Raw genomic sequence first — 27260 nt, 5'->3', positions numbered from 1 at the left:
GCAGTGCGGTTTTTATATTGGGCAATTCATTTTGTTTAAAAAATCTTATTTTGTGCTCACGAAGGTTAAGGGATGTTATTGCTGGGGAATTAAACACTGTCCATTTGTGGTATTCACTTTCACTGCAGAAATGACCGTGTTACAATGTGTGTGTGGTCACTAATCCGATGAATTAATGCTGATGGGATGACATCCCTTTGGGATCTATTCACATTTTCCACAGGAAAGGACGCTCTGAAGCAGGATCTGAACAGATCTCCACAGCGTTTTGAAGATGAACATGAGTTCATTTGTGCCAGTAGATACAACTTGCTCACTCCACAAATACTTTGCTGCACAGAAGTTTTAAAGAATGCTAAAGACATCTACTGGCAGTTAATGGGCACTGCACAATCCTTATCAATGCATCCTGCAAATAAAATATTGATGGACAGAAGTTCACTTTGATCGGCACAGCAGTAATGGAAAGTACAAGGCATCATTATGATGTTCTTATAAAATAATACCACATTCTGGATTGTGTTTTACAGCATCGAGGGATTGAGTTGATAAACTGCTCGAGCTTCACTATCTTGGCTTAAGACAATCCCTGAATACATTAGTATCTTGTCATCCAATGTAGACTGAGTGTTATCCTACATCTGGAAAATGGAAAGCTCTTTACTATCTTGCATCTGTGCAGGATGTACAACTCCATGATGTAGGTGTCTCACACATGCATCTACATTGAGTAGTAAATAGTTGGATATCATGCATTACAGAAAATCTTTCAGATACCATTTCAAAATTTTTTCTGAGAAACGAAATCTGAAATTGTTTGATGAAAGTTGTAGTGAAACTAAAGTCTGGTCATTTACATGCTACTTCTGATACAGTTTCTCTCAAAGTGATGAAAGTGAGGAATTGCCTTTGTTAGAGGAGTTACGGTGTGTACAGTTTCTTTGTACCAGTTATGTCATCCGTAAACTAGCACCTGAGTGGATCTAATCTGTCTTCGCTGGGCACCTTTTATAGCACAGTCCCAGCAGCTAACAAACTGTATACAGCAGACAAGTCAGTACTATGCCAGGCTGGAGTGAGGCATATCTCTGCAGGTCACTGCACCAAGGCCAACCTGCTACAAATTTTATATGTAGAATCCAGAAACATTTATAATGATGGTTCTTTTGTTGAAATCTGTTTTTGCTTTCTTCTTTTAAAACTGCATTACCTCACATTTCCTTCATTTAATTCTAAAGTACTTTCCAAAGTAATCTTAGCTTGAAAGAAAACTTCCGATCCTGTTTAATTGCTGCCTTACAGTGACTGCTGTTGTAATTACTCAGCTATAACAACGCCAGGTTTGCTGCACTTGTTTACATTTAGACCGTGTAGGTTAGGATCACCGGCTCCAGCCTAACAGCAGCCTGAGGCCTCACTCCTGCCTGCAAAGCTGACTGACAGCTCCACAGACAAAACTTCAGGAAGTGTTATAGAATTAAAGAAATGTGAGCTCATGTAATTTTTAGTTTTTCCATTTTTTACAAACACACCATACAATTATGCCAATTATGTTCAAATTTAATGTTGCATCACTTGCTGGTGAAGGGATTGTAACCATAATGGCACACTGCTCTTCCGGTGATTCACCCTAACTAAAGACAATTTGCCAAATGCATCTTCTTGAAGAGTGTTCTTTTAAATAAAGGAAACTTGTAATAAGACGACTTGTACACAAAATGTTACAAACAAGACTAGGTTTTTGAGAATAACAACTTAATTATAGGCTGATACCACCGGGATCTCCCCGGGCGAGCGCCCACCGGGATCTCCCCGGGCGAGCGCCCACCGGGATCTCCCCGGGCGAGCGCCCACCGGGATCTCCCCGCCCACCGGGATCTCCCCGGGCGAGCGCCCACCGGGATCTCCCCGCCCACCGGGATCTCCCCGGGCGAGCGCCCACCGGGATCTCCCCGGGCGAGCGCCCACCGGGATCTCCCCGGGCGAGCGCCCACCGGGATCTCCCCGGGCGAGCGCCCACCGGGATCTCCCCGGGCGAGCGCCCACCGGGATCTCCCCGGGCGAGCGCCCACCGGGATCTCCCCGGGCGAGTGTTAAACAGTGTTTAACAGGATCTTTCAGTGAAGTCCTTGTATTTTTAACATTATTCATCTGTATTATGAAAAGAATTAAATTTTAAGTGTGGCGGAATGCATGGAGTTCCTCAGCGTCCAGCTAATTCTTAGTTCAATAAACAAGGTTTTAAATAAAACTTTGCTGTATGAGACTTTTGGTGTGATGAATACTTTGGATAATGTGCTATTTCTCTGGCTTCCAAGTACTGCGTTTCAGCAAGACCCTACAGCTTTCCAAAGTTAAAGAGTTTGATATCACAAGTTTATTTACTATAGAGGTAGAGTAACTATGCACTTTCCCCCAACAATCATCTCCATGCCTTAGTTAAGGCCTCACTAAGCCTTGCAATTGCCCCTTTGGCTGACCAAATGGGAACTCTCCATCTTCTCAACACCAATCTACTGTCCCTGTAACATCAATCAATTTCATGATCCTTGTTCTCACCATCAAACCTCCACGGCTTCACCCCACCCTATCTCAGTAACCTCCTCCATTCCTATTTTCCTTTTTCCACCCTTCACTCCACTGACACGGGCCTACGCATTTTTGCTGCCTCATTGGCTGCTGCAGTTTATACCACTATGTCCCCAATTTCTGCAGCTCACTCCTAAAATCTCTGCCTTACCTCCTCTCTCTCTCTGCTTTCAAAAGAATGGTGCGTGGGAGGGGTTAAAATGCGAAAATTCTACCCCTCGGCTCCAACCCGCCGCGTTCCCGGCCGTCGTGACATTAACGATGGCAAATCGTACCATCAATGGGGCTCCCGCTAAAGGCAGGCGGCAGCCTACTTAATATTCAAACGTCACGGCCCGATGACGTCATCGATGCCACGATGTAATGACTTCACTTCAGGGGGAGTCCTGCAATGTCTGCAGCCCGTCAGCAGAACCACAGCAGCAGCAGCAGCAGCAGCTGCCCAGCCAGAAGAGGCTAAGGTAAGTTGAAAAAATTTAATTCTGTTAGAACTCTTTGTGGGTCCAGAGGAGCAGGAGTGCTCCCCCACCAGGCCCTGCAAGGAGTCCTTGGGCCTCCCCAGCCCCGGCCTCCCTCTGATTGCGCAGGGAAAACCCCAATCCCCGATCACCTCCAGATCTCCCTCCCACTGACTGCCGGGGACCGTTCCCACAGCTTCCCGGCTGCGGCCTCCTAATGTCAAATTGCCGCTCCTGCCCGCCGGCCGGGCAGTGAATCCGGCTGGGAGTTGGGCGGGACTCTGGGAATTTTTATTTAACGGAGGCCCTGCCATTAAGATTGTCCCCAGAGTCTCCAGGTGGGCACCTTTCCCATCCCCTAATAAAATTGGGGCCTTAGTGTCAGCCGGCTATTGGACCGCAAGGAGCATCACAGCCAAACGTGATGCTCCCGTTTCTGTAACAGGAGAACCTAAAAAAGTAGAAAAATTCAAATTTTATAACTTTCAAATGTTTAAACTTCCTATTCCCCACAACAGACGTTATACCAAAGGTTACTTTTTTTTAAAAAAAGTTTGCAACATGAGTAATTTAAGTATGTGCTGCTTCTCCGAAATATTTAAGATTAGTTTAGGAAGTAATGTTGACAATGCCACATCATTCACATTGTGCAACATTTTAATCAACGGACATGGGAAAAACCCAAAGCAACATTACAGTTCAGAAGAGGCAAGAGTTTCTCACAGGAAACATAAGTATTGACAGAAGATCCTTGGACTATGGAGTTAAGGTGCAGTAGCTCTACTGTCTGATTCTTTCCTTTCCTTTTATGTAAAATAAAAGAGGTCCTAGAACAGATCCCTGGGCCCATCACAACCCACATCCTGCTAATCTGAAAAACAACCATTTACTTCTACTGTCTACATTCTGTCCCCTAGCCAGCTCTATACCATGCAGCTACTGTCTACATTCTGTCCCCTAGCCAGCTCTATACCATGCAGCAACTGTCTACATTCTGTCCCCTAGCCAGCTCTACACCATGCAGCAACTGTCTCCATTCTGTCCCCTAGCCAGCTCTATACCATGCAGCTACTGTCTACATTCTGTCCCCTAGCCAGCTCTATACCATGCAGCAACTGTCTACATTCTGTCCCCTAGCCAGCTCTATACCATGCAGCTACTGCCTACATTCTGTCCCCTAGCCAGCTCTATACCATGCAGCTACTGTCTACATTCTGTCCCCTAGCCAGCTCTATACCATGCAGCAACTGTCTACATTCTGTCCCCTAGCCAGCTCTATACCATGCAACAACTGTCTACATTCTGTCCCCTAGCCAGCTCTATACCATGCAGCAACTGTCTCCATTCTGTCCCCTAGCCAGCTCTATACCATGCAGCTACTGTCTACATTCTGTCCCCTAGCCAGCTCTATACCATGCAGCTACCGTCTACATTCTGTCCCCTAGCCAGCTCTATACCATGCAGCTACAGTCTACATTCTGTCCCCTAGCCAGCTCTATACCATGCAGCTACAGTCTACATTCTGTCCCCTAGCCAGCTCTATACCATGCAGCAACTGCCTACATTCTGTCCCCTAGCCAGCTCTATACCATGCAGCAACTGTCTACATTCTGTCCCCTAGCCAGCTCTATACCATGCAGCTACAGTCTACATTCTGTCCCCTAGCCAGCTTTATACCATGCAGCAACTGCCTACATTCTGTCCCCTAGCCAGCTCTATACCATGCAGCAACTGTCTACATTCTGTCCCCTAGCCAGCTCTATACCATGCAGCAACTGCCTACATTCTGTCCCCTAGCCAGCTCTATACCATGCAGCAACTGTCTCCATTCTGTCCCCTAGCCAGCTCTATACCATGCAGCTACTGTCTACATTCTGTCCCCGAGCCAGCTCTATACCATGCAGCTACTGTCTCCATTCTGTCCCCTAGCCAGCTCTATACCATGCAGCAACTGCCTACATTCTGTCCCCTAGCCAGCTCTATACCATGCAGCAACTGCCTACATTCTGTCCCCTAGCCAGCTCTATACCATGCAGCTACAGTCTACATTCTGTCCCCTAGCCAGCTCTATACCATGCAGCAACTGTCTCCATTCTGTCCCCTAGCCAGCTCTATACCATGCAGCTACTGTCTACATTCTGTCCCCGAGCCAGCTCTATACCATGCAGCTACTGTCTCCATTCTGTCCCCTAGCCAGCTCTATACCATGCAGCTACTGTCTACATTCTGTCCCCTAGCCAGCTCTACACCATGCAGCAACTGCCTACATTCTGTCCCCTAGCCAGCTCTATACCATGCAGCTACAGTCTACATTCTGTCCCCTAGCCAGCTCTATACCATGCAGCAACTGTCTCCATGCTGTCCCCTAGCCAGCTCTATACCATGCAGCTACTGTCTACATTCTGTCCCCGAGCCAGCTCTATACCATGCAGCTACTGTCTCCATTCTGTCCCCTAGCCAGCTCTATACCATGCAGCTACTGTCTACATTCTGTCCCCTAGCCAGCTCTACACCATGCAGCAACTGCCTACATTCTGTCCCCTAGCCAGCTCTATACCATGCAACAACTGTCTACATTCTGTCCCCTAGCCAGCTCTATACCATGTGGCTACTGTCTCCATCTGTCCCCTAGCCAGCTCTATACCATGCAGCTACTTTCACTCTGTCTAATACATTAATTTTTACCAGTCTCTTGCGTGGCACTTTCTGAAAATAAAAATATACACCCTCCACTGCATTCCAACTACTTACAGACTCCTTAAAAAAATCAATTAAATTAGTTAAGCATAACTTGCCCTTTTTAAATCTCTGATTAGTCCATGCCTTTCTACGTCTTCATTAATGAACTCTAGAAATTAATCCACAACTGCAGCAAGAAACTGGTTCAGATTTGTCACCCTCCAGTCCTTGGTCATAATTCCTGTGTTTTATAAAATTATGGTTAGTGCCTCTGCCAGCTCTTCAGCATTTTGGAATGCATACCATCCAGGTCTGGTGATCTTTCTGCTTTCAGTCCCATTAAAAAAAAATTAGTTTCCTTTGCACATTCACCTATATACTTGTCTCTGGTGGAGCTTTTCCCCATTTTCCTCAGGCATTCCCATTTTCATTTTCCTCTGTAAAGTCCGAGTCTTACTGAACATCTTTACCATTCATGTAGAGAGTAGTGGTGAACGGTTGTTTCTCAGACTGGAGGGAGGTATACAGTGGTGTTCCCCAGGGGTTGGTATTAGGACCACCGCTCTTTTTGATATATATTAATGACCTGAGCTTGGGTATAGGGGGCATAATTTCAAAGTCTGAAGATGACACAAAGCTTAGAAATGTAGTAAACAGTGAAGAGGATAGTAACGGACATAGACAGACTGGTGAAATGGGCATACACATGGTATATTAAATTTAATGCAGAGAAGTGTGAAGTGATATATTTTGGAAGGAAAAATGAGGAGAGAAAATATAAATGAAATGGTACAATTTTAAAGGGGGTGCAAGAACAAAGAGACCAGAAGGTGTATGTAAACAAATCTTTGAAGGTGGCAGGACATGTGATAAGACTGTTAAAAAAGCATACGGGACTCTTGGCTTTACAAATGGAGGCATAGAATATAAAAGCAAGGAAGTTATGGTAAACCTTTTTAAATCACTGGTTAGGCCTCAGCTAGAGTGTTGTGTCCAATTCTGGGCATCACATTTTATAAGAAGGATGTCAAGGTATTGGAGAGGGTGTAGAGGAGATTTACCAGAATGGTCCCAGGGATGAGGGACTTCAGTTATGTGGAGAAATGAGAGAAACTGGGGTTGTTTTCCTTAGAACAGAGAAGGCTAAGGGGAGATTTAATAGAGGTGTTCAAAATCATGAGGGGTTTTGATAGAGTAGATAGGGAGAAACTGTTTCCACTAGCAGGAAGGTCGGTAACCAGAGGACACTGATTTAAGATAACTGGCAAAACATCCGGGGGGAAATGAGAAGAAATGTTTTTAAACAACAAGTTGTAATGATCTGGAATGCACTGCTTGAAAGGGTGGTGGAAGCAGATTCAATAATAACTTTCAAAAGGGAATTGGATAAATACTTAAAAAGGAGAAATTTGCAGGGCTATGGGGAAACAGCAGGGGAGTGGGACTAATTGGATAGCTCTTTCAAAGAGCTGGCACAGGGACGATGGGCCAAATGGCCTCCTTCTATGCTGTATGATCCTATGATTCATTCACTCTTATTATAACTTGGCCCCCTCCCATTGACCCTCCTCTGTCTACCACCTCAGTGGAAGTGGTAGAGTTCTCTATCAAAGAACTCTATTAGGTTAGTTAGACATGACCTATCTTTCACAAAGCCATGCTGACTTTCCCTAATCAGTTCATACTTTTCCAATTCTTTATTTGTTCTGTCCCACCCACTGGATTCGATCAATTTCCCCAATATTGACATTTAACTAACTGTCTTGTACTTACTCAGTCCTTTGCTCTCTTTTTGAATAATAATATCATGTTTCCTAGCTTCCAATCCTCTGGCATTCTCTCATCATCCAATGAGCTCTGGAAGATTACAGCTAATACACATCTAATTGCCTCACCTATTCCTTTTAATACTCTCGGATGGTTACTATCTGGGTTTGGAGATTTGTCTGGCTTCAATCCCTTTAATTTATCCTTTACAATTTTTCCAATTTCTACTAATTCCTGTAAGTTTCTCCCCTTCATTAGTCCTGAATTTGTATGTTGATATTCCATGTTCCTTTTCCACTCTTAACCTTTGCTATTACCCTTGATACCATCTGCAAGTTTGTTTTTCATAATCCCTCTTTGATGCCCTCATTATTTTCATGGTCTCTGCTTGTTACTTCCTACTTCCCTCCCAGTAATAATATTTGCCATTTATTTTGAAGTTATATAGGCCTTCCTTTCATTGACTATTGATCTTAACCATTCTTGTAAAGCATGGTTGCATGTGCCCAGAATTACCTCTTCTGTCCTCCAGTGGTATGTAGTTACTTCCTAGATTCCACTGTTGGGCTGTAGGTTCACTGACTGATGATTTTTCTCACCCTATTTTAGACAATTCATTCCTCATTTCTTCAGTTAGCTCTGTTTTAAATCCAAAACCATGGTTTGTGACCCTCCTGTTCCCTGATGAAACCTGACACTGAATTCAACCATTTTGTTCTAACCTTTCACAAGACGCTCCCTTAATACCAGATCATTATTTCTGCTTCATTACTCAGATCTAAATTGAGTATTATGTGTTCCATGTGAGGCTGAAGACACAGGGCGAAAAATTGGACAGGACCTATTATTGGGCGATGGTAGCGCGATCCGCTATTACCCCATACCCAATGGCCCCTGCGCAGGCAGGACGAGACTTTCGTCAGGCCTGAGGACTTACCTGCAAGCAGCATTCCGAATCAGCATTGAATGGGGATTCAATGCAATTTGCACTTTCCACCAGCAAGGGAGCTCCAATCTCTTAAAAGCAGGCTGTCTCTTAAAAATCTCAAAGGTAGCTGGTGCCTGTTATTTGCTACAAACAACAGTCTGCTGACTGCACGGAGTCTGAACAGAGATCATACATCGCACACGTAAAACACAGGTGCAGCTCCCGTCCCTGTGTTTACAAACTGATGAGTTATGTTAAAACAATGAATAAAGGTTGCGCACTACTAAATCCCACATCCTCCAATCTGCATGCCAGATCTCACCAATCTGCCGATCTGAGTTTGTACCAGGCCTGAGAGAGAGCGTGAACCAAGGTTCTCTGATGATGCACTAGAGGCCTTGGTGCAAGAGGTGGACAGAAGGAGGGACATCCTATATCCGCAGTGAGGTGGGGGGGTGGGGGGGGGAAAGAGGCCATCCAGGCATATACCCAAAAGCCAACGGGAGGCAGTGGGGGACGAAGTCAATGCCAGGTGCAGAGCATCATGAACATGGATGCAGTGCAGGAGGAAGTTCAATGCTTTGACATGAGTGGTCAAGATGGGTGAGGTCACCTATCAAGTGGCATCTCCTACCAACTGCACCACTAGCCACATCCACTGCTCCACGCACTACACACCCATCACCTATATACCAACAAACTCTTTCCATCAGTACTCAACTCTTCCAAGGGCGAGAGGAAGCGTCTTCGATTGCCACTGTTACTAGCCGTCCACCCACAACTCACAGGCCACACACACTGGCAGCTATTCAACCATGACAGGCACATCACCCAGACACAATTCCCGCTTTCTTGCTGGAGAAGGTGGCGCATATCAGGAGACAGCAACTGGCAGTGGCATTTAGACCCTCGAGCCTGATCCGCCATTCAATGAGATCATGGTGGACCTGTGACCTAACTCCAAATACCTGCCTTAGCCCCATATCCCTTAATACCCTTGGTTCACAGAAATCTATCAATTTCAGATTTAACATTCACAAGTGAACTAGCATCAACTGCTGTCTGCAGAAGAGCGTTCCAAACGTCTTCCACCCTTTGCATGTAGAAGCATTTCCTAACTTCACTCCTGCACGACCTGGCTCTAAATGTTAGGTTATGTCCCTGGGTCCTAGTATTCAAGTCTAGGAGACCTACAAAAACAGTTACAAATGTCTCGGCAGCCAGAAGCAATAATTCAGCCACCAACCCGTAAATTCTGCATGATCACTTTAAATATAGCACTGGTGGGGGTCCTCCAGGCACTCTTTGACACGGTCAGATGGTTGGGCTTAAGACTGTGCGTTGAGTTGAGCGTTAAGTGCCAAAATGATGTCCATCACTTTAAAACAGTGATTCACACTGATTGTATCCATTTTCTCATCACTTTACATGCAGCCGGCGTTCGGTATTTGCGCATGCGCCAACTCCAAAAACAAGATGGCATCCGGCGCACGCCACGCTGGAAGCGTGCGTGCGCAGCCAAGATGCCATCTTGGATATTGGAAAGGCCGTGTAGTGCTGAAACAACGGGCATTACACGGCCCAATTTAGCACCCATAGTTTTTTAGGGAACGATCTGCAATTATTCAACAAATCTATTTCCTTTCTATTTGTACTGCTATCTCTCTATTTATGCATAAGTACAGAATTTCAATGGACCAAACCCCTTTCCATTCACTGTTTAATTTTAACACTTTCATCTTTGGATGTGACACCGATGACAACACTACATATACAATATCCTGAATCAAGCATAAAAATAGATCAGCTCTTCAATATTAAAACTAAATATTAGTAAATTAAATGAAATGTTCAATTTCACAAAGCATTTTACCAGTGTATAAAATAGAGGGTTTGGTGAAGTATTTTAAGTTTTGTTCTGTTTAGACTGAATGCAGATTCTGTATTGCATGGGCCAGTGAACTTTTTTTTATTTGTTCATGGGATGTGGGCGTCGCTGGCGAGGCCGGCATTTATTGCCCATCCCTAATTGCCCTTGAGAAGGTGGTGGTGAGCTGCCTTCTTGAACCGCTGCAGTCCGTGTGGTGAAGGTTCTCCCACAGTGCTGTTAGGAAGGGAGTTCCAGGATTTTGACCCAGCGATGATGAAGGAACGGCGATATATTTTCAAGTCGGGATGGTGTGTGACTTGGAGGGGAACATGCAGGTGGTGTTCTTCCCATATACCTGCTGCTCTTGTCCTTCTTGGTGGTAGAGGTCGCGGGTTTGGGAGGTGCTGTCGAAGAAGCCTTGGCGAGTTGCTGCAGTGCATCCTGTGGATGGTACACACTGCAGCTACTGTGCGCCGGTGGTGAAGGGAGTGAATGTTAGGGTGGAGGATGGGGTGCCAATCAAGCGGGTTGCTTTGTCCTGGATGGTGTTGAGCTTCTTGAGTGTTGTTGGAGCTTCACTCATCCAAGCAAGTGGAGAGTATTCCATCACACTCCTAACTTGTGCCTTGTAGATGGTGGAAAGGCTTTGGGGAGTCAGGAGGTGAGTCACTCACCGGAGAATACCCAGCCTCTGACTGCTCTTGTAGCCACAGTACTTATATGGCTGGTCCAGTTAAGTTTCTGGTCAATGGTGACCCCCAGGATGTTGATGGTGGGGGATTCGGCGATGGTAATGCCGTTGAATGTCAAGGGGAGGTGGTTAGACTCTCTCTTGTTGGAGATGGTCATTGCCTGGCACTTATCTGGCGCGAATGTTACTTGCCACTTAAGAGCCCAAGCCTGGATGTTGTCCAGGTCTTGCTGCATGCGGGCACGGACTGCTTCATTATCTGAGGGGTTGCGAATGGAACTGAACACTGTGCAGTCATCAGCGAGCATCCCCATTTCTGACCTTATGATGGAGGGAAGGTCATTGATGAAGCAGCTGAAGATGGTTGGGCCTAGGACACTGCCCTGAGGAACTCCTGCAGCAATGCCCTGGGGCTGAGATGATTGGCCTCCAACAACCACTACCATCTTCCTTTGTGCTAGGTATGACTCCAGCCACTGGAGAGTTTTCTCCCTGATTCCCATGGACTTCAATTTTACTAGGGCTCCTTGGTGCCACACTCGGTCAAATGCTGCCTTGATGTCAAGGGCAGTCACTCTCACCTCACCTCTGGAATTCAGCTCTTTTGTCCATGTTTGGACCAAGGCAGTAATGAGGTCTGGAGCCGAGTGGTCCTGGCGGAACTCAAACTGAGCATCGGTGAGCAGGTTATTGGTGAGTAAGTGCCACTTGATAGCACTGTCGACGACACCTTCCATCACTTTGCTGATGATTGAGAGTAGACTGATGGGGCGGTAATTGGCCGGATTGGATTTTTCCTGCTTTTTGTGGACAGGACATACCTGGGCAATTTTTCACATTGCCGGGTAGATGCCAGTGTTGTAGCTGTACTGGAACAGCTTGGCTAGAGGCACAGCTAGTTCTGGAGCACAAGTCTTCAGCACTACAGCCGGGATGTTGTCGGGGCCCATAGCCTTTGCTGTATCCAGTGCACTCAGCCGTTTCTTGATATCACGTGGAGTAAATGTAATTGGCTGAAGACTGGCTTCTGTGATGGTGGGGATATCGGGAGGAGGCCGAGATGGATCATCCACTCGGCACTTCTGGCTGAAGATGGTTGCAAACGCTTCAGCCTTGTCTTTTGCACTCACGTGCTGGACTCCGCCATCATTGAGGATGGGGATATTTACAGAGCCTCCTCCTCCCATTAGTTGTTTAATTGTCCACCACCATTCACGACTGGATGTGGCAGGACTGCAGAGCTTTGATCTGATCCGTTGGTTGTGGAATCGCTTAGCCCTGTCTATAGCATGTTGCTTCCGCTGTTTAGCATGCATGTAGTCCCGAGTTGTAGCTTCATCAGGTTGGCACCTGATTTTCAGGTATGCCTGTGCTGCTCCTGGCATGCTCTTCTACACTCCTCATTGAACCAGTGTTGATCCCCTGGCATGTTGGTAATGGTGGAGTGAGGAATATGCTGGACCATGAGGTTACAGATTGTGCTGGAATACAATTCTGCTGCTGCTGATGGCCCACAGCGCCTCATGGATGCCCAGTTTTGAGCTGCTAGATCTGTTCTGAATCTATCTCATTTAGCACGGTGGTAGTGCCACACAACACGATGGATGGTGTCCTCAGTGCAAAGAGGGGACTTCATCTCCACGAGGACTGTGTGGTGGTCACTCCTACCAATACTGTCATGGACAGGTGCATTTGCGACAGGTAGATTGGTGAGGATGAGGTCAAGTAAGTTTTTCCCTCGTGTTGGTTCGCTCACCACCTGCAGCAGCCCCAGTCTGGCAGCTATGTCCTTCAGGACTTGGCCAGCTCGGTCAGTAATGGTGCTACCGAGCCACTCTTGGTGATGGACATTGAAGTCCCCCACCCAGAGTACATTCTGTGCCCTTGCTACCCTCAGTGCTTCCTCCAAGTGGTGTTCAACATGGAGGAGGACTGATTCATCAGCTGAGAGGCGGCGGTAGGTGGTAATCAGCATGAGGTTTCCTTGCCCATGTTTGACCTGATGCCATGAGAGTTCATGGGGTCCAGAGTCAATGTTGAGGACTCCCAGGGCCACTCCCTCCTGACTGTATATCACTGTACCGCCACCTCTGGTGGGTCTGTCCTGCCGGTGGGACAGGACATACCCAGGGATGGTGATGGAAGAGTCTGGGACGTTAGATGAAAGGTATGATTCTGTGAGTATGGCTATGTCAGGCTGTTGCTTGACCAGTCTGTGGGACAGCTCTCCCAATTTTGGCATAAGTCCCCAGTTGTTCGTGAGGAGGACTTTGCAGGGTTGACTGGGCTTGGTTTGCCATCGTCGTGTCCGGTGCCTAGTGGTCCGATGCCGGGTGGTCCGTCCGGTTTTATTCTTATTATGACTTTTTTTTAAGCGAGATTTTACAACTGAGTGGCTTGCTGGGCCATTTCAGAGGGCAATTAAGAATCAACCACATTGCTGTGGGTCTGGAGTCACACATAGGCCAGACCGGGTAAGGACGGCAGGTTTCCTTCCCTAAAGGACATTAGTGAACATTTACAAATTGGTTATTTTTTATCTCTAGTTTACAGGAATCCTGATCAAAATATAATCCTGATCCCAGCATAACATTTTCTAGGAAAGTAGTAGTATGTTATTCAGGATTTGACTATCAGAACTGCATGCATGTGGGTTTAATTGGATTTTCCTTCTTAAAGATGAATTATTGCAGTCCAGACCAACTGTATATGAACATAATGGTATTTAATTATGTTTTTAAATCTACATTGGCCAAAAAGCCAGTGGTGATCACAAAGGTCAAGGAACTCTGTGTGTACGTACCATCAGAGATGGGTACTTACTTTACTCTGTTAGAGTCTCCAGATAATGTATCCATCGCATAAAAAAGCAACACGTTGAATAAAAAAATCTTTATGGGTCAATTTATGAAAGTGTTATATTATAGCAGAATCTGGAGGTGCTTAATATGCGTTGGGAGTTCCTTTTCTTGAATTCCTGCATGCTGAGATTTCAGAATGTTAGTTGAAAAGTCCTGCATGCAGGAGGAAGTCCTGATCGGTGGGGAGAGAGAGAGAGAGAGAGAAAGAAAATGAGACAGAGAAAAATAGAGAGACTTTAATAGTGCCCTTCATGAAGTCTGGACATCCCAAAGCATTTTACAGCCAATAAGGTATTTTTGAAGTAAAGTCAATGTTGTAATGCAGGGAGATGTGGCAGCCACTTTGCAGACAGTAAGATCCCACAAATAGCAATGTGGAGCAAGTGCCTTTGCAAGTCCTCATAAAACAACAGATACACTAAAGAGATTCTGTATATTATCTCCAGTATAATTTGGTTGTTGCCTTTTTCCACTGGGGTTAACATTAACACCCATAAATGACTATTAAGGTTTGACAGTGTTTTTTTTAAAAATCAATTTCAATATCAATGCAAAAAACAGATCAAGTTCTCACACAGGGTAAATTATGTACTTACTAAACATATTCTCTTTCATTCGATCAGTTTTGATTCATAAAAACTCACCGGAGCTAATGGCTGTTTTGGGATGGAGATAGCCGGTGTTGAGGGCCTGGGGTATGCAGGGCCACTTGATGCTGCTTGAGTAGTCGGCAAAGGGGGCTGCACAGGTCCAGTGACTGTTATCCTGGGTGCTGTCATGGTACCTTTCTGCTTTAACAAATTCAGGGCATCCCTGTAAAATATCAAGATCCTCAGTGACACAGCGTGAGTTACTTTTTTTTTTAAGATGTTAAAAGGTATCTTTTATGCTTTCCATTATACCTTCTTTGTGAATAAGATCCATGGTTGTCACTAGTACAACAGCACTGTGCACCTGAGCTATTTTCATTGAACTGCCTGAATTCTCGGTTACCGGGCTGAGCTGGAGACTGTCCGATAAGCAGGAAAGATACACTCCTTCGGGTAGCCCCTAGTAACTACCAAAAGGAGGTTATTTGTTTTACCTCCCACACTCTGGAATTCCTTCCCTAATCCTTTCTGCCTCTCTTACCTCCCTCTCCTCCTTTAAGACCCTTCTTTAAACCAAACTCTTTGACCAGGCTTTTGGTCACCCCTTCTTTTATTTTCTGATTACACCTCTGTGAAATGCCTTGGGAGGTTTCTCTAAGTTAAAAGTGTTATAAATGCAAGTTGTTCTTGCTCATCACCCAGACTCAGACTAACATAACATTTAAATGATATTATGGCTGCACTCTACCACTTCTCTCCTAATACTCCTTCTTTACCATCAACTTAGCACCACGAACAACACGAACCGTAGGACTGAAAGATGTGGCATGCTTCCAATTTTTTAACGTTGTATGTTGCTATGTTGGCTATGGCTATGTTGTACCATCATCTCTCTGGAGTTCATTCAAAAAGAAACACAGTTAACATTTCCAGCATCCCTCCAACTCAGGTATCCCAGCCTCCCATCAGATCAGCTGGAGTGACAGACGCCACAGTGCATGCGTGACTGTGCCCTGGTCAGCCTGGGTGACATGGGATCAGGCTGCAGGTGGGCAGGAAAAACACAGCTGTAGTCTGCTCATTGAAGACTGCAGCCCTGGCAAGGGGGCAGCAGTATTAGTCTGCTGGAGATTCACTATTAAACTGATAGATTGCTGGTAGTAGAAGTGCAGTGTGAGCTAATATACTGCCAGCAACGCCAATCAAGGAAGGCTACATCATTAAAGTATGTAAGATTCTTCAAACTCTGAGAAGAGTACAGTCAATCAAGGCAAGAGATTACACTTCCATTACAGCTAAGTTTAAGACACAGTTTTTAGTGAAGAGCAGCAGGTCTAGACATGCAGGGCTTTCAGGGTCTGAGCAAGTTGGATTAACATCAGTGAAGATAGTTGTTAACCCAAAGGGATTTCAACTTTAAGTGTGCAGGTTAATTCACTTCACTCACATTGCTTGGCAAACTCCTCCAATGTCTTCAGTACTCCATTCAAAAAATGGAAGGAAGGGAGCGAGGGGAGAGAAGGAGAGAGAGAAAGAAAGAGAAAAGGAGGGAGTACAGAGGGATACATACAACAACCTGCATTTATATAGCGCCTTTAACATAGTGAAATTTTCCAAGACGCTTCACAGGAGCGAATTCAAACAAAATTTGACACATTCCCCTTCTCTCCCGCACCTACCTTTAGCAAAAAAAAAGTAAACAAAAGACCTGAAATCTCCAAAGTTTATGTTAATCCTGATTCAGCAGTGACTAACTCAATCTCCTTAACAGGGACGAATTTTCTTTTTGAAGTTGTTTCTCTATAGGTTTTTTAAAAAAAAATTATGAACTACCTGTAACATTAAAAAATGTTTATGGAACATCCTTTGGCAATTCATTATGTTTCAGAACATGTTCCTTGGAACTCCTGCACTCATTCGACCATTGGGTTAAAATATCTGCCCAAACAATGATTGCAGGAAAGATGTATAGAGGCTCGCTGAATTGAACAGTATAAATACCTCTACAATGTGTACTGATTGTAGAGAGCAGTGCCAACGACCTCTGTTTCACTTTGGGCTGTCCATCAAGATGGTTAATAAGATTTTATTTGATTCATGCAAACGCATACCCCCTCAGTGTTTCAGAACATAATTGTGGTTTCTATCCACAAGCAAGCTCCTAGCGAGATCAAAAACTGCTAAGGAATCTTGCATATATAAACAGCTCTTAAAGTGCTCTTCAAGGTATTTAAACACGCATATCAGATGTGTTGGAGGCTCAATGTGTAATCGAAAAGAAAAAGATTGGACTTTGTTCTTGTGAGCAGTGCCTGGGGCAGACTGTGGTTTTATTAAAGACATCATGGAATATTGTTTGGTTCCGGAGAATGCCACTTTCACTGCTTTCCATAAAGCTTTCAACCTACTGTCACACCTGGCCCTCGTGAAGAAGCTGGAAGCTATGGGAGTAGCTGGCCAAATCTTGGATTTTACCCAGGATGTGTACACCAGCTCCAAGATCCATGTAAACGTGCCGAGGAGACTTACTGAGCCTACTTCTCTCGAAAGAAGAACGAGGTAAAGTTCTCCATGGCCACCCATCCTATTCTGTATCTTCATCAATTAAATGTTGGATGGCATTGTAAAGGATAGGTGTGGAATAACTGTTTGAGGTATTTCTGAAAGAACTGTTGTGTTCTTTTCACAGATTATGATGTATTATTGGAGGACTCGTCTGGGGACCTAGTGCACTCTACTTACCCTCTTGTTGTAACGTGAGCTGTCTAATAAACTCCAATTATGTGGATTTCTCAGAAGCCTGGTTTGGAGATTGTTGAGCAGAGCGATAGGTTTCTGCCTGTGTCCCAACGTGCACACCACTGAACAATATGCTCCCATCGTCTAACACACCACTTTCCTTTCTGACTTACCACCCTCCATTCCCTTGATTGCATCAAACCCTTGACCCATTTTCCTTAGCACTATTTCCTCACATCCTGCATTCTTCCTAACCGCCTTGCTGTCCTGTCAACTCTCCTGCCACACATTCTTCCATCACCTCCTCCCCTCACCATCTATTCTCTGTCCTTCTCCTTTGATCCCCTGCCCTCGCCCTCTGTACCTTCCTAGCCGGATCCCGGATCCGCTCACCTTCTCCTCACAAGCCATCATTCCCTTGCCCGATCAGCTTCCATCCCCCCCATCTCTTCGAATCATAAGCCTATCCCTGCCATTCACCTTCAGCTCCGTATCCCCATTAGACCCATATTCTCTCCCTCCCAGCCTGGTCCCAAATCCCCACTTCCTTATACCCCCAGAAGCTTCATCCCAAACCCCTACTCTCCTATTCTCTTTCTCCACTCTCAGCAGCCTAACGAGAACCCCAATGTCCCCTGACAAGCTCGCACTTTGCCAGTTTCTCAAGACTTGGATCTGGCAATTTCTGTTTTTAAAGCATTTTGCAATAAATAGAATATTGTGCTTTAAGTGCTTAAGAAAAAAACAAATTGCCAGTTCCCAGGGCTGGCAAACCAGTGAGAAGAAGGAGCTTGCTAGGGGACCAAGGTGAACTGCAATGGGGTCAGTTGAGTGTGGATTGGAGAGTAAGCAAGCAAGGCAAAAGGTTTGAGAGGTGAACGGCTTGAGGCAGGAGTGGGACTGTGGAGAATTGGGCAATGCAATGGGGAGGATGTGAAGTGACAGAGGAATAGTGTAAAGTACTGGGCAGGGGAGTCCATGAAGCAACAAAAGGAATAATACCAGCAGACCAGAAAAGCCTCAGTAGGGGTTTGGGACCGGGACCAGAGCCAGGTCCAGGCCGAGAGCTGGACCATTTACAGAAGAGATTGCAGCTGGGAGTGAAGTAGAAGCAGGTGGGATCTGGGAGGTATTTTGCAGACAGCAGGCACCAGAGACTTCTGCAAGCCCGAGAGATCACTGCAGAACCAGTGCCAGAGCCGAAGCTGGAGCCCGGCAGCACACATGACATTAAAGAGCCCAGAACCCAGAGCGGGGGGAGGACTGAGGCGAGAAGATAGAGCAGGGCGACATACCAGAAAGAAGCTACTTTGAGATGGAGGCTTACAGGAGACTGAGTAGCTGGGAGATGCCTGGGGTACTTCACCAGCATCACCTGTTGGTGGGTGAATATCATTTACACTGTGACAGGCAAATGTTGACAATGTTTTTCCACTATAAATATTAACATAAAATCTTTGCATCAGAAATGTTGACATAGAAACTCTACTCAAAAGATGTCGACACAGGATGCAAGTGTAATATGGGTAGGGAGAGCATACCATATCCAGACGTTTAATATTATATTATATATATATATATATATAAAAAATAACCATCATTTTATTACAGCTTTTGTTGAGTTGATGAGAGTTCGACAAAGGGTGCTGTGAAATTATATTATTTGTAAGCATATACAAAAATAGAGGTTGTAACGCAAGCAAATCTAGGGCAACGCTGTCTGGAGTACAGCGTGTTCTAACCAAAATCTAGCTTTCTATTGAAGATGTTAACTTTTACTTTGCTGATCAAACAACTCGGTGTTTACAGCACAAATACCAGGCTTAGCACTTCACAGAGGAGCTTAGCATGGTGGAAGCAGATACATATCATCACAGGTTGCTATAAAAAAAAACATTTTTTTAAACTTCTCTGTAAAAACTATACATAAAAGTGTGTAACCCACAATCTTGGCACATTACACATCCCCTTCCTCTACAAATCTACCGTATCATAAAATAATTTAATAAGAATCCAATTAACGGATTCTTGCCTGTACTTTACTGGAGGCAGGAGGTTCCACCTTGGGCCAATTCCTCAGTATAATTCAAATGGCATTGACTATTCCTGTTCAATTTTATCCTCCTGTTACACCCTCACCCATCACTAAATACTTCTTTTTCACAGGGCTGTCTTCCTCAATCAGCAGAGATTCCCTCTCGCTCTATGGTATTATTAGAGCATACTCTATGAGTTCAGAAAGAACTTGCATTTACACATCCTCAGGATGTCATAAAGTACTTTACAAAGGATCGTTTTTGAAATGCAGTTACTGTTGTTATCTAGTCAAACGCAAGATACTACAAACAGCAAAATGGATGAATTGTGTTGGTTGAGGGAGGAACGCTGGCCGGGAGAATTTCATGCTCTTTAAATAGTGCAATGGAATCTTTTAGTGACCTGAGCAGGCAGGCGGGTCCTCAGTGTAACATCTCCTCCAAGAGAACAGCACCTTCACAATGCAGCATTTCTTCAGCTCTGCACTGAGGTATCATTGTGTATTTGGGCCCATAAAGAGTGTGAACCCATAACCTTTTGATTCAGAGGCGAGAGTGTTACCAATGGAACCAAGCTGACCCGTATAAGACACATTATTGGGAGAAGGAAGTAATTATGTTAAAAATGTCGATGAATTTTGGTTGTTGTGATGGAAGCAGAGCTTCATCATGCATCAAATAGAAAAAAAAATCTACATTATATCTTTTTTGTATGACTTCACTGAAACAAGGTAAATGTGTTTTGAAAATTGGCTTTAGGTGGCTGTATCTTTAAATGTGTCATCTTTGATTCAGGGAAGCAGCCCATGCACAAAAGTGTCCTGAGAGTATCCACTGTGCCCAGACAGATAAGTTATCCATAGGATTCAGGCAAGGTGTTCGATATGCACATCAGTCGAGTGGCAAAAGCCTGGTATCCAGGTGATGTTCAAAATTACTGCTGCTCTGAACGGTTATTTTATTTACAGACTACAATTAAATATTAAGAATGGTTTCTGTTGCAGTAAGGTACCAAAAGCAAATTAACCATCAGACTCTTCATACCTGATCTATTTAAATGTAGGAAATAGCTAATAACTTAATTCCCTCACGATTGAGAAGAATATGTTTTATTTTCAAATCGAGCCTGCTTCAATGCCAAAAGAAAAGACAATCATTTAATACACAGGACCCTGGGGTCTCAGTTCCCTGCTTTACATAAGGTATTCCATGTGAAGCAGCTAAAAGGGGCTTTGTGGAGTCATCGCCCATGTAACAGTTCATCAGTCTTGGTGAAAAACTACTGCTAAGATTTTGGACAGTTCCTGATTTAAAACAGTCGATTTATTGTGCAATTACTGCACGGCTAGGTTTTAGCTGTGTTTTTCCGATTCTGTGCAAGTTACCTTGCTTGTAAATACATAAGAATATTAGCTTTAGCTAGAATGTAATGGCCTGATATATTCCTATGTTTTCAGAGTGGACAGGGGATTGATACATTATTCTATATTTAATGGCTAATTGTTCACCTATAGCATGCTATTCCATTTCATTTATGGCACACAGAATGGTGTAAATTTCAGTTCATAAGAGGCTTGATCTATCTATGGATACTATCTTTTGGCTGGGATCACAAGTTAAAAATGTTGGGAGGAATTGTAACAGTTTGTTAATTAAAAGCTCCATTCTTTGATCAGTTGGAGGTACTTCTTATATCAGTCGCACTGTACTGTAGGTGCTGCACCTACCACATCAGTAACTTATCAAATTTTTGATTTTTTTTTTGAATGAAGCAGGAACTTTTTTCAGCCAAACCACAGGGCAAATTGTACACAGATAGAAAGAAAAATCTAAAGAAACAGAAGCTGCTGGAAATACACAGGCCTTTCAACATCTGCAAAGAGAAAAGCAGGTTAATATTTCAGCTGTAGGCCCTTTGTCAAAACTGGAAGATAAAGCCATCCTCTTTATAGGACTGAACAAAACTAAGTGGGGCAGGGAGAGCAAAGAACAGGCAAAAGTCAGGCATTAGAACTACCACCACAAAGACACAGTTAATGTTCGCCGACATATTTGTGTCAGAAAGCTGGAAAGGAGTGAAAAATGTGTTTCAGTCAGGCAGTGATAAAGCATTAGAAGAACCAATGGTGTATCAGCAAATGCAATGCTGACCTCCCTGAGGGTCCCCACTTGGAACTCCCCCTCCCATTCTCACTCCAGCTTTTCCATATTTGCCCCCCTAAAACGTTCCAACCAGACTCAACACAACTCTCTCCCTGGGTATTCTGCAGTCCTCTGGTCTGAACCTTGACTTTCGTAACTTCAGATCTGAGCCATCCCCTCCATTATCCTACTAGCTTCTCCCATCCACTGCGGAGCTGTTTATCATGCCTGTCTAATTGAGTTATCGTTATGCACCGTTTATTCTTCTAATGTACTTTTTTCACTGTCTGACTGAGATGATCAATGCATATTATCCAGGAATCTTCCACCACTATTCAGCTTTATAAATAACTGGCTCACAGACTATTTCCACGCAAGAGACTGTTAGCAAAAATGGAAGCACATGGAACTGGAGGCAGCCTTTTGACATGGGTAGGGGGTAGGAGATAGAGAGTAGGAATAATGGATATGTACTCTAATTGGCAGAATGTGACTCGTGGTGTCCCCCAGGGATCAGTACTGGGGCCTCAACTTTTCACTATATTTATAAATGACTTAGATGAGGGAATAGAGAGCTGTATATCTAAGTTTGCTGACGAAACTAAGTTAGGTGGCACAGTAATTAGTGCAGATGGGAGCAGAATGTTACAAAGAGACATTGATAGATTAAGTGAGTGTGCAAAACTGTGGCAGATGGAGTTAAATGTGGGGAAGTGCTAGGCCATCCACTTTGGACCCAAGAAAGACAGATCAGAGTACATTCTAATTGGTGAGAAGCTAGGAACTGTGGATAAGCAGAGAGATTTAGGGGTCCATATACAGAAATCACTAAAAACTAGTGGACAGATAAAAAAAAATTAATTAAATAGGCTAATGGAATATTAGTCTTCATCTCAAGGGGGCTGGAATACAAAGGAGTGGAAGTTATATAAAGCTGTATAAAGTTCCTCCCTGAAATCACTTGCAAAATCTACTTTCTGTATATAAATATTGAGTTGTTTCGAAATAGGAAAACTGTACAGTTTACGAAAGAAGTGAGTTAATTTTCCATCACATTTTCAGTTCAGCAAGAGGGGTAAATAGGAGGGAATTTTCAGGTTTAGTATTTTTGGTAAACTCATCAGGAAATTGGGAAAGTGGGATTTTACAGAATTGTGATATGGGAACTCTGAAGATGGAGTGGTCTTGCCACCTACTGGCAAAAATGTTGTGCTACTTCATTATTCGGTTCACATACAAGTCTAAATTAGGAAGCTATTTCCAGTAAGAGTAACTGATGTGTTTTGGCATTGGTCACATTTCTGCTGCCAGTTTCACTATGCCTCGAGTTTCATTTGCTCAATAAAAGAAATGTATGATTCTTGCAACTGCCCTTCTTGCAACCAGGTCCTCACTTGCAGTTACATTTAGGGGTTTTATAGAACAGTCTTCTCTCTAAATTATGTATCAGCATTTCCCATTGGTAGAACTTGTGATCTACTATTTGGAAGTTTTCTATGCTGTCCTTGCAGTGTTATATACGTGTGGGATTAATAAATACCCACTTGCAGTAATCTGATTACTGGATTTCATGAGGTCTTACACTATGAAATCAAACCCACTTCAAAAACAGTGAAAACGATTATGCAGATGATAGGTTTACAGACTAAATTAACCAATGTATTTATTTACAATTAAATTGTAATATGAAGTACAAAAAGTCAAATATTAAAAGTACTATTAACATGTATACACCAAGAAAGTCTGTAATGGGTCAGTTACCCAATGTAAGAACGGTTTTGGATTGAACATTTCGGAAGAACTGTTGTCCTGTTTCAATCTCCTACTTTTAAACTCGAAGTATCAAAACCAATGCTTCTGTGAACTTCTTTAACGTAGAGATCTCAAGACATGCTCAATAATACTTTATACATATTTACAATTAAGGAAAATATAATGGTTCATAGGTCAGTGTGAACCATATGAAATTCTGTACAGTGGATCAAACTGGTTCCGAACATATGAAAATGAAGGACAAGACAAGCTGGTCCATCAAGCCTGTGTCAAAAGGGACATATTGTTACAACACCTGGGTTATGCTATTGTACAAGTAGATATTGGGCTGTGTGAGTCAACTGTGAAAAGTATGACCGCATAGGCAGAAATTCCAAAATGTGACAGGCAAAAAAAAAATCAGTCAAAGAGCGAGGAGGAAATTGGAAGACAAGTTATGTCCTAGGCAGGTTGAAAGACAGTGGTTGGGATGGAGTCAGCAAGGCCGAGAGTGAATGGGTCTGCTCTGTTAGAATTCGGAAGATTGCATGGGTAAACACAGAACCAAGAATTGCACTAAGAAATGAAGCTGCAGTGGGGAGAACTGAGTACAGGACAGTACACAGATTAAGAGCAAGTTGAGTTATGACTATCTTCAGTGCCATAGAGTGGGGGAAAAACTTAAAACAAACTGATTTAAAAACTGGTAGAAGCCAACGGTCAAAGGGAAATAGTAGGTCTGATTGGGAAAAGCTGTGTATTCCTATTCGTCAGTAGCTAATGCACTGCTCCATTCCAAAGCTCCTCAATTGATGCAACTGAACTTCACCTCACACCAACTAATGGCGCAATTGGTAAATGTACTGCATGACGGGGCACCGTGCCATCCAGAGCAGAAAGGTTCCAGGTTTGATCACTGGTCTGTGTAGAGTTAGCTGACTTCAGTTAGGGAGTTGTGGGAGAACTAGGGATGGGAAAGAATATCAGCTAGTGTTCCTGTTCTTGATTGTTATCCAGCAAAAATGAGCGACCTTCAACCTTTTAGAAAGCACTGGAATAGTGTACAGATTAGATGGTGCATTGATGCCACAAATTGGCACTGCTGTATGAAAGGATGGACATGAAGCTTTCTGGCTTTTAAACATCTTAAGACTGTTATTTTTGCTTTAATTTTCAAAGCATGCTCTCCAATAGGATTGCGAGGATGGGTCCATTCTTTGAATGCCTCTCCTCCACATTAATATTCAATCTGTACTAAATCAAATTCATACTGCCTCTTTCCCAGAAGATTTAATTTTGGTTGGAGATGAAGAATTCAAATAAGTCACCAACTGAGGCACCAAAGATAGAGTTATGGTCCCTCCCAAAATTCAACTCAAATGTTAATACCGAGAATGACGAGCCTTTACATGGGTGTTCAGACATTACTTCAACCCTTAAGTCACAAAGCATTCATGGAATGGAAAGGAAAAAGTAGGGAGGACACCCTTCTTCCTAATCTCGTGACGAACAGTAGATACCAGGGAGTGATCATGGGGCAGTAATTTAATAGCTTTATAATTATGGCTTGGTACATTTTCCATGGCTGCCTCCCCATGTTTAGAATGTGTTTTTCTACCACTAGCAGCTCTTCCTTTAGACACTGGCTGCCGGTATACTCCAGATCATTGGTGCAAGAAGATAGTCATAACAGAGGATTGACATTACTGATTATCGCTCCTTAAAACCTACCTCCTTGGCCTTATCGTCCTAATATCTCCTTACGTGGCTTGGTGTCAAATTTTGTTTGATGACGCTGCTGTGAAGTGCCGTAGGACGTTTTACTATGTTAAAGGCGCTACATAAATGCACGGTATTGTTGATAGATTAACGAGGAACAATTTGCAGTTAATCACTGGGAGCAGAACATTTAGATAAAATAAATTATTCACACAATAGATATCTTTCAGGAGAATTATTCTTCAAAATGGAAATTAACATTCAAGTAGAAAAATTAAAAAGTCTTAAAAGAAAGAACAGTGTTGGCTGGGAGAAGGGTGGTGCTGGTTGATACAGGCTTGGTTGGTACAGTTACTGAGCAGAGTAATGTCAAAATAGAGCCGTTTGTCACAGCTGTTTTGTTCAGATACACAGCAATTGCAAAAGCCAAGCTTGCAGCTCCCTCTAAGTTTACTGGATATCACTGTAACGCACAAAAAAAACCTTAGGTTTCCAAAAAATCTCAAAGATTCCTATTCCGACAAGATGTAAAGGGGTGTCTACAGCCACCAACCTTCCCCCACCACCGTAGAAAGTTCTATGTTCCATAATGAAACATTTTAACTGTTTTGTGCAGGGCAGCTACCATCACATGGTGCAGGTGACAGGCATCTTTGAGATGTTCTGTAACAAGCTGGACTGTTTTTTGGGTGAGACTATCTGTGTTGCTTGAGTCACCTCATAACCTTTTTTGATAAATCAGCTGACATTTTTATTTATTTCCATTTTCTAGCAGACATGAGTGACTTGTTCCTTTTTAACCTGGAATATACTGAACATGTACAGGAGTCGGCACCTTCAGAGACAAAAGCCATTCAGTAGGTGTATGAGTGAACTGTTTCTTAGCTCAATGTGTACTGCAATGGACAGAATGGGTTAGCTTACATCATAATGCTAGTCAAGGGTACTAACAGACATCAGTCCACAAGGATGCACAGTGGCTTTAAAAATACTTAAGCCGATGCCAATTTTCCGCTTCCGTCCAGTCAAAAGTTCTTATAATACCAGCTGGTAACCCACAGCATTGTCCATGGGGAATGGAGATAGTGGGAGAAGCCAAGTTTGCATGGGCAGAAACCTCCAAGGCAAGGAGGAGACATGAACATGCATGTGCAAAAATTACAATGCAACAATGAGACGCACAGAGTTATTGTGGTAGTGAAGGACGAAGGGATGAAGGGAAGCTCTGAGAACGAGGCAGGTGGCAATGCCAAGGCTGCTGAGAAAGGAGAGAGCTGGGGAGATAAAAGTTGCCTCATAGATGGTAAGATGCATTGGGTAAATGTATTAGCACATTTTGTTTTTGTTTTCCAGAAGTCTTGACCTTAGTAACTGTTTAAGTTCTAAATGTTATTTGTAGGGGTATAGAGTAGGGAGGATAAGGAAGCATCATGGCTGCTGGTAGCTTTTCCTACCTGTTTTTACGAGTGACCCACGTTAGAATTTGAGCTAATCAAAAGCAAGACATATTTTTGTGCTACAAACACCTTAAAAGTGTGATGTGTTTGTGAGACTTTTAAATATACAGATAGAAAGACTGACTGCTGTTTTCTCAATGGGCTATGGGTTTAGTTACACCTATTAGCCCTTCAGTGTGGAGATGGAACAGTGGAATAAATGAGCCCCACTAATTCCACAGCATGGGTCATAAAAGCTAATAATGACACAGGAGTGACCTCAAGATTTCCATCACATTTTCAGTTCAGAAAGAGGGCTGATTAAATAGGAGGGAATTTTCAGGTTTTCGGTAAACTCATCAGGAAATTGGAAAAGTGGTGTTTTACAGAATTGTGATATGGGAGCTCTGAAGATGGAGTGGTCTTGCCACCTACTGATCAAACATGAAAATTGCAGTACACAGAGCCAGACACTACCGTTTAGTCTGACCAGGAGAGGCTGTTCATCTCTGGTGTTAGTGGTTTGTCACCATTGTTGAACAATACCTTCTTCATGATGTCTCAGTCGACCTCTACTATCTAAACATCTTCCTCATGACATCCTGAAGCAGTTTAAATGCCTTTAGTACATTTGAACTTAATGGAATTACCATTTTAAAACAGAAAAAAAAACTCATCCTATTCAGACCAAACTGCAGTATCCATCAACATGAGCTCGCTCAAGGGTAAGGGCGGGGGATGTTATCTAAAAATCTATTAACAAACGGTAATATATCAGGACTCTAATACATTTAGAAGCCGTTTACCAGTTTGATGGGTGAGGGGCAGCTGGAATAAATGTTTATTTCAATGCAGATGACAGTCTTTATATAGTCAAACTTTATATAGTCAAATGGAAAAGTCTTTCAACATACTTTAAGCATTGTTGCTTGTGGACGTGGTGGAATATGAGCTATGGGGAGGAAATAACAAATGTAGCACACTACTTAGTCTAAGTACAAGT

The 27260-nt window shown here is 43.5% G+C and overlaps 1 protein-coding gene across 2 annotated transcripts in view; it reads right to left on the bottom strand.

Moving 5' to 3' along the window:
* The window catches only part of pdhx (pyruvate dehydrogenase complex component X), a 205286-nt gene that overhangs the window by 70009 nt on the left and 108017 nt on the right, over positions 1-27260 (bottom strand). For both annotated transcript variants that reach the window (XM_067993632.1, XM_067993633.1), the window contains one exon: positions 14488-14656. In XM_067993632.1, coding sequence (XP_067849733.1) covers positions 14488-14656 — 169 coding nt within the window. The remainder of the gene's footprint in view (positions 1-14487; positions 14657-27260) is intronic.

The sequence above is a fragment of the Heptranchias perlo genome, chromosome 12 (genome assembly GCF_035084215.1).
Source record: "Heptranchias perlo isolate sHepPer1 chromosome 12, sHepPer1.hap1, whole genome shotgun sequence".
Taxonomy (NCBI): Eukaryota; Metazoa; Chordata; class Chondrichthyes; order Hexanchiformes; family Hexanchidae; genus Heptranchias; species Heptranchias perlo.
Note: the sequence above shows the minus strand (reverse complement) of the source record. Positions and strands in the feature narration are given on the sequence as shown.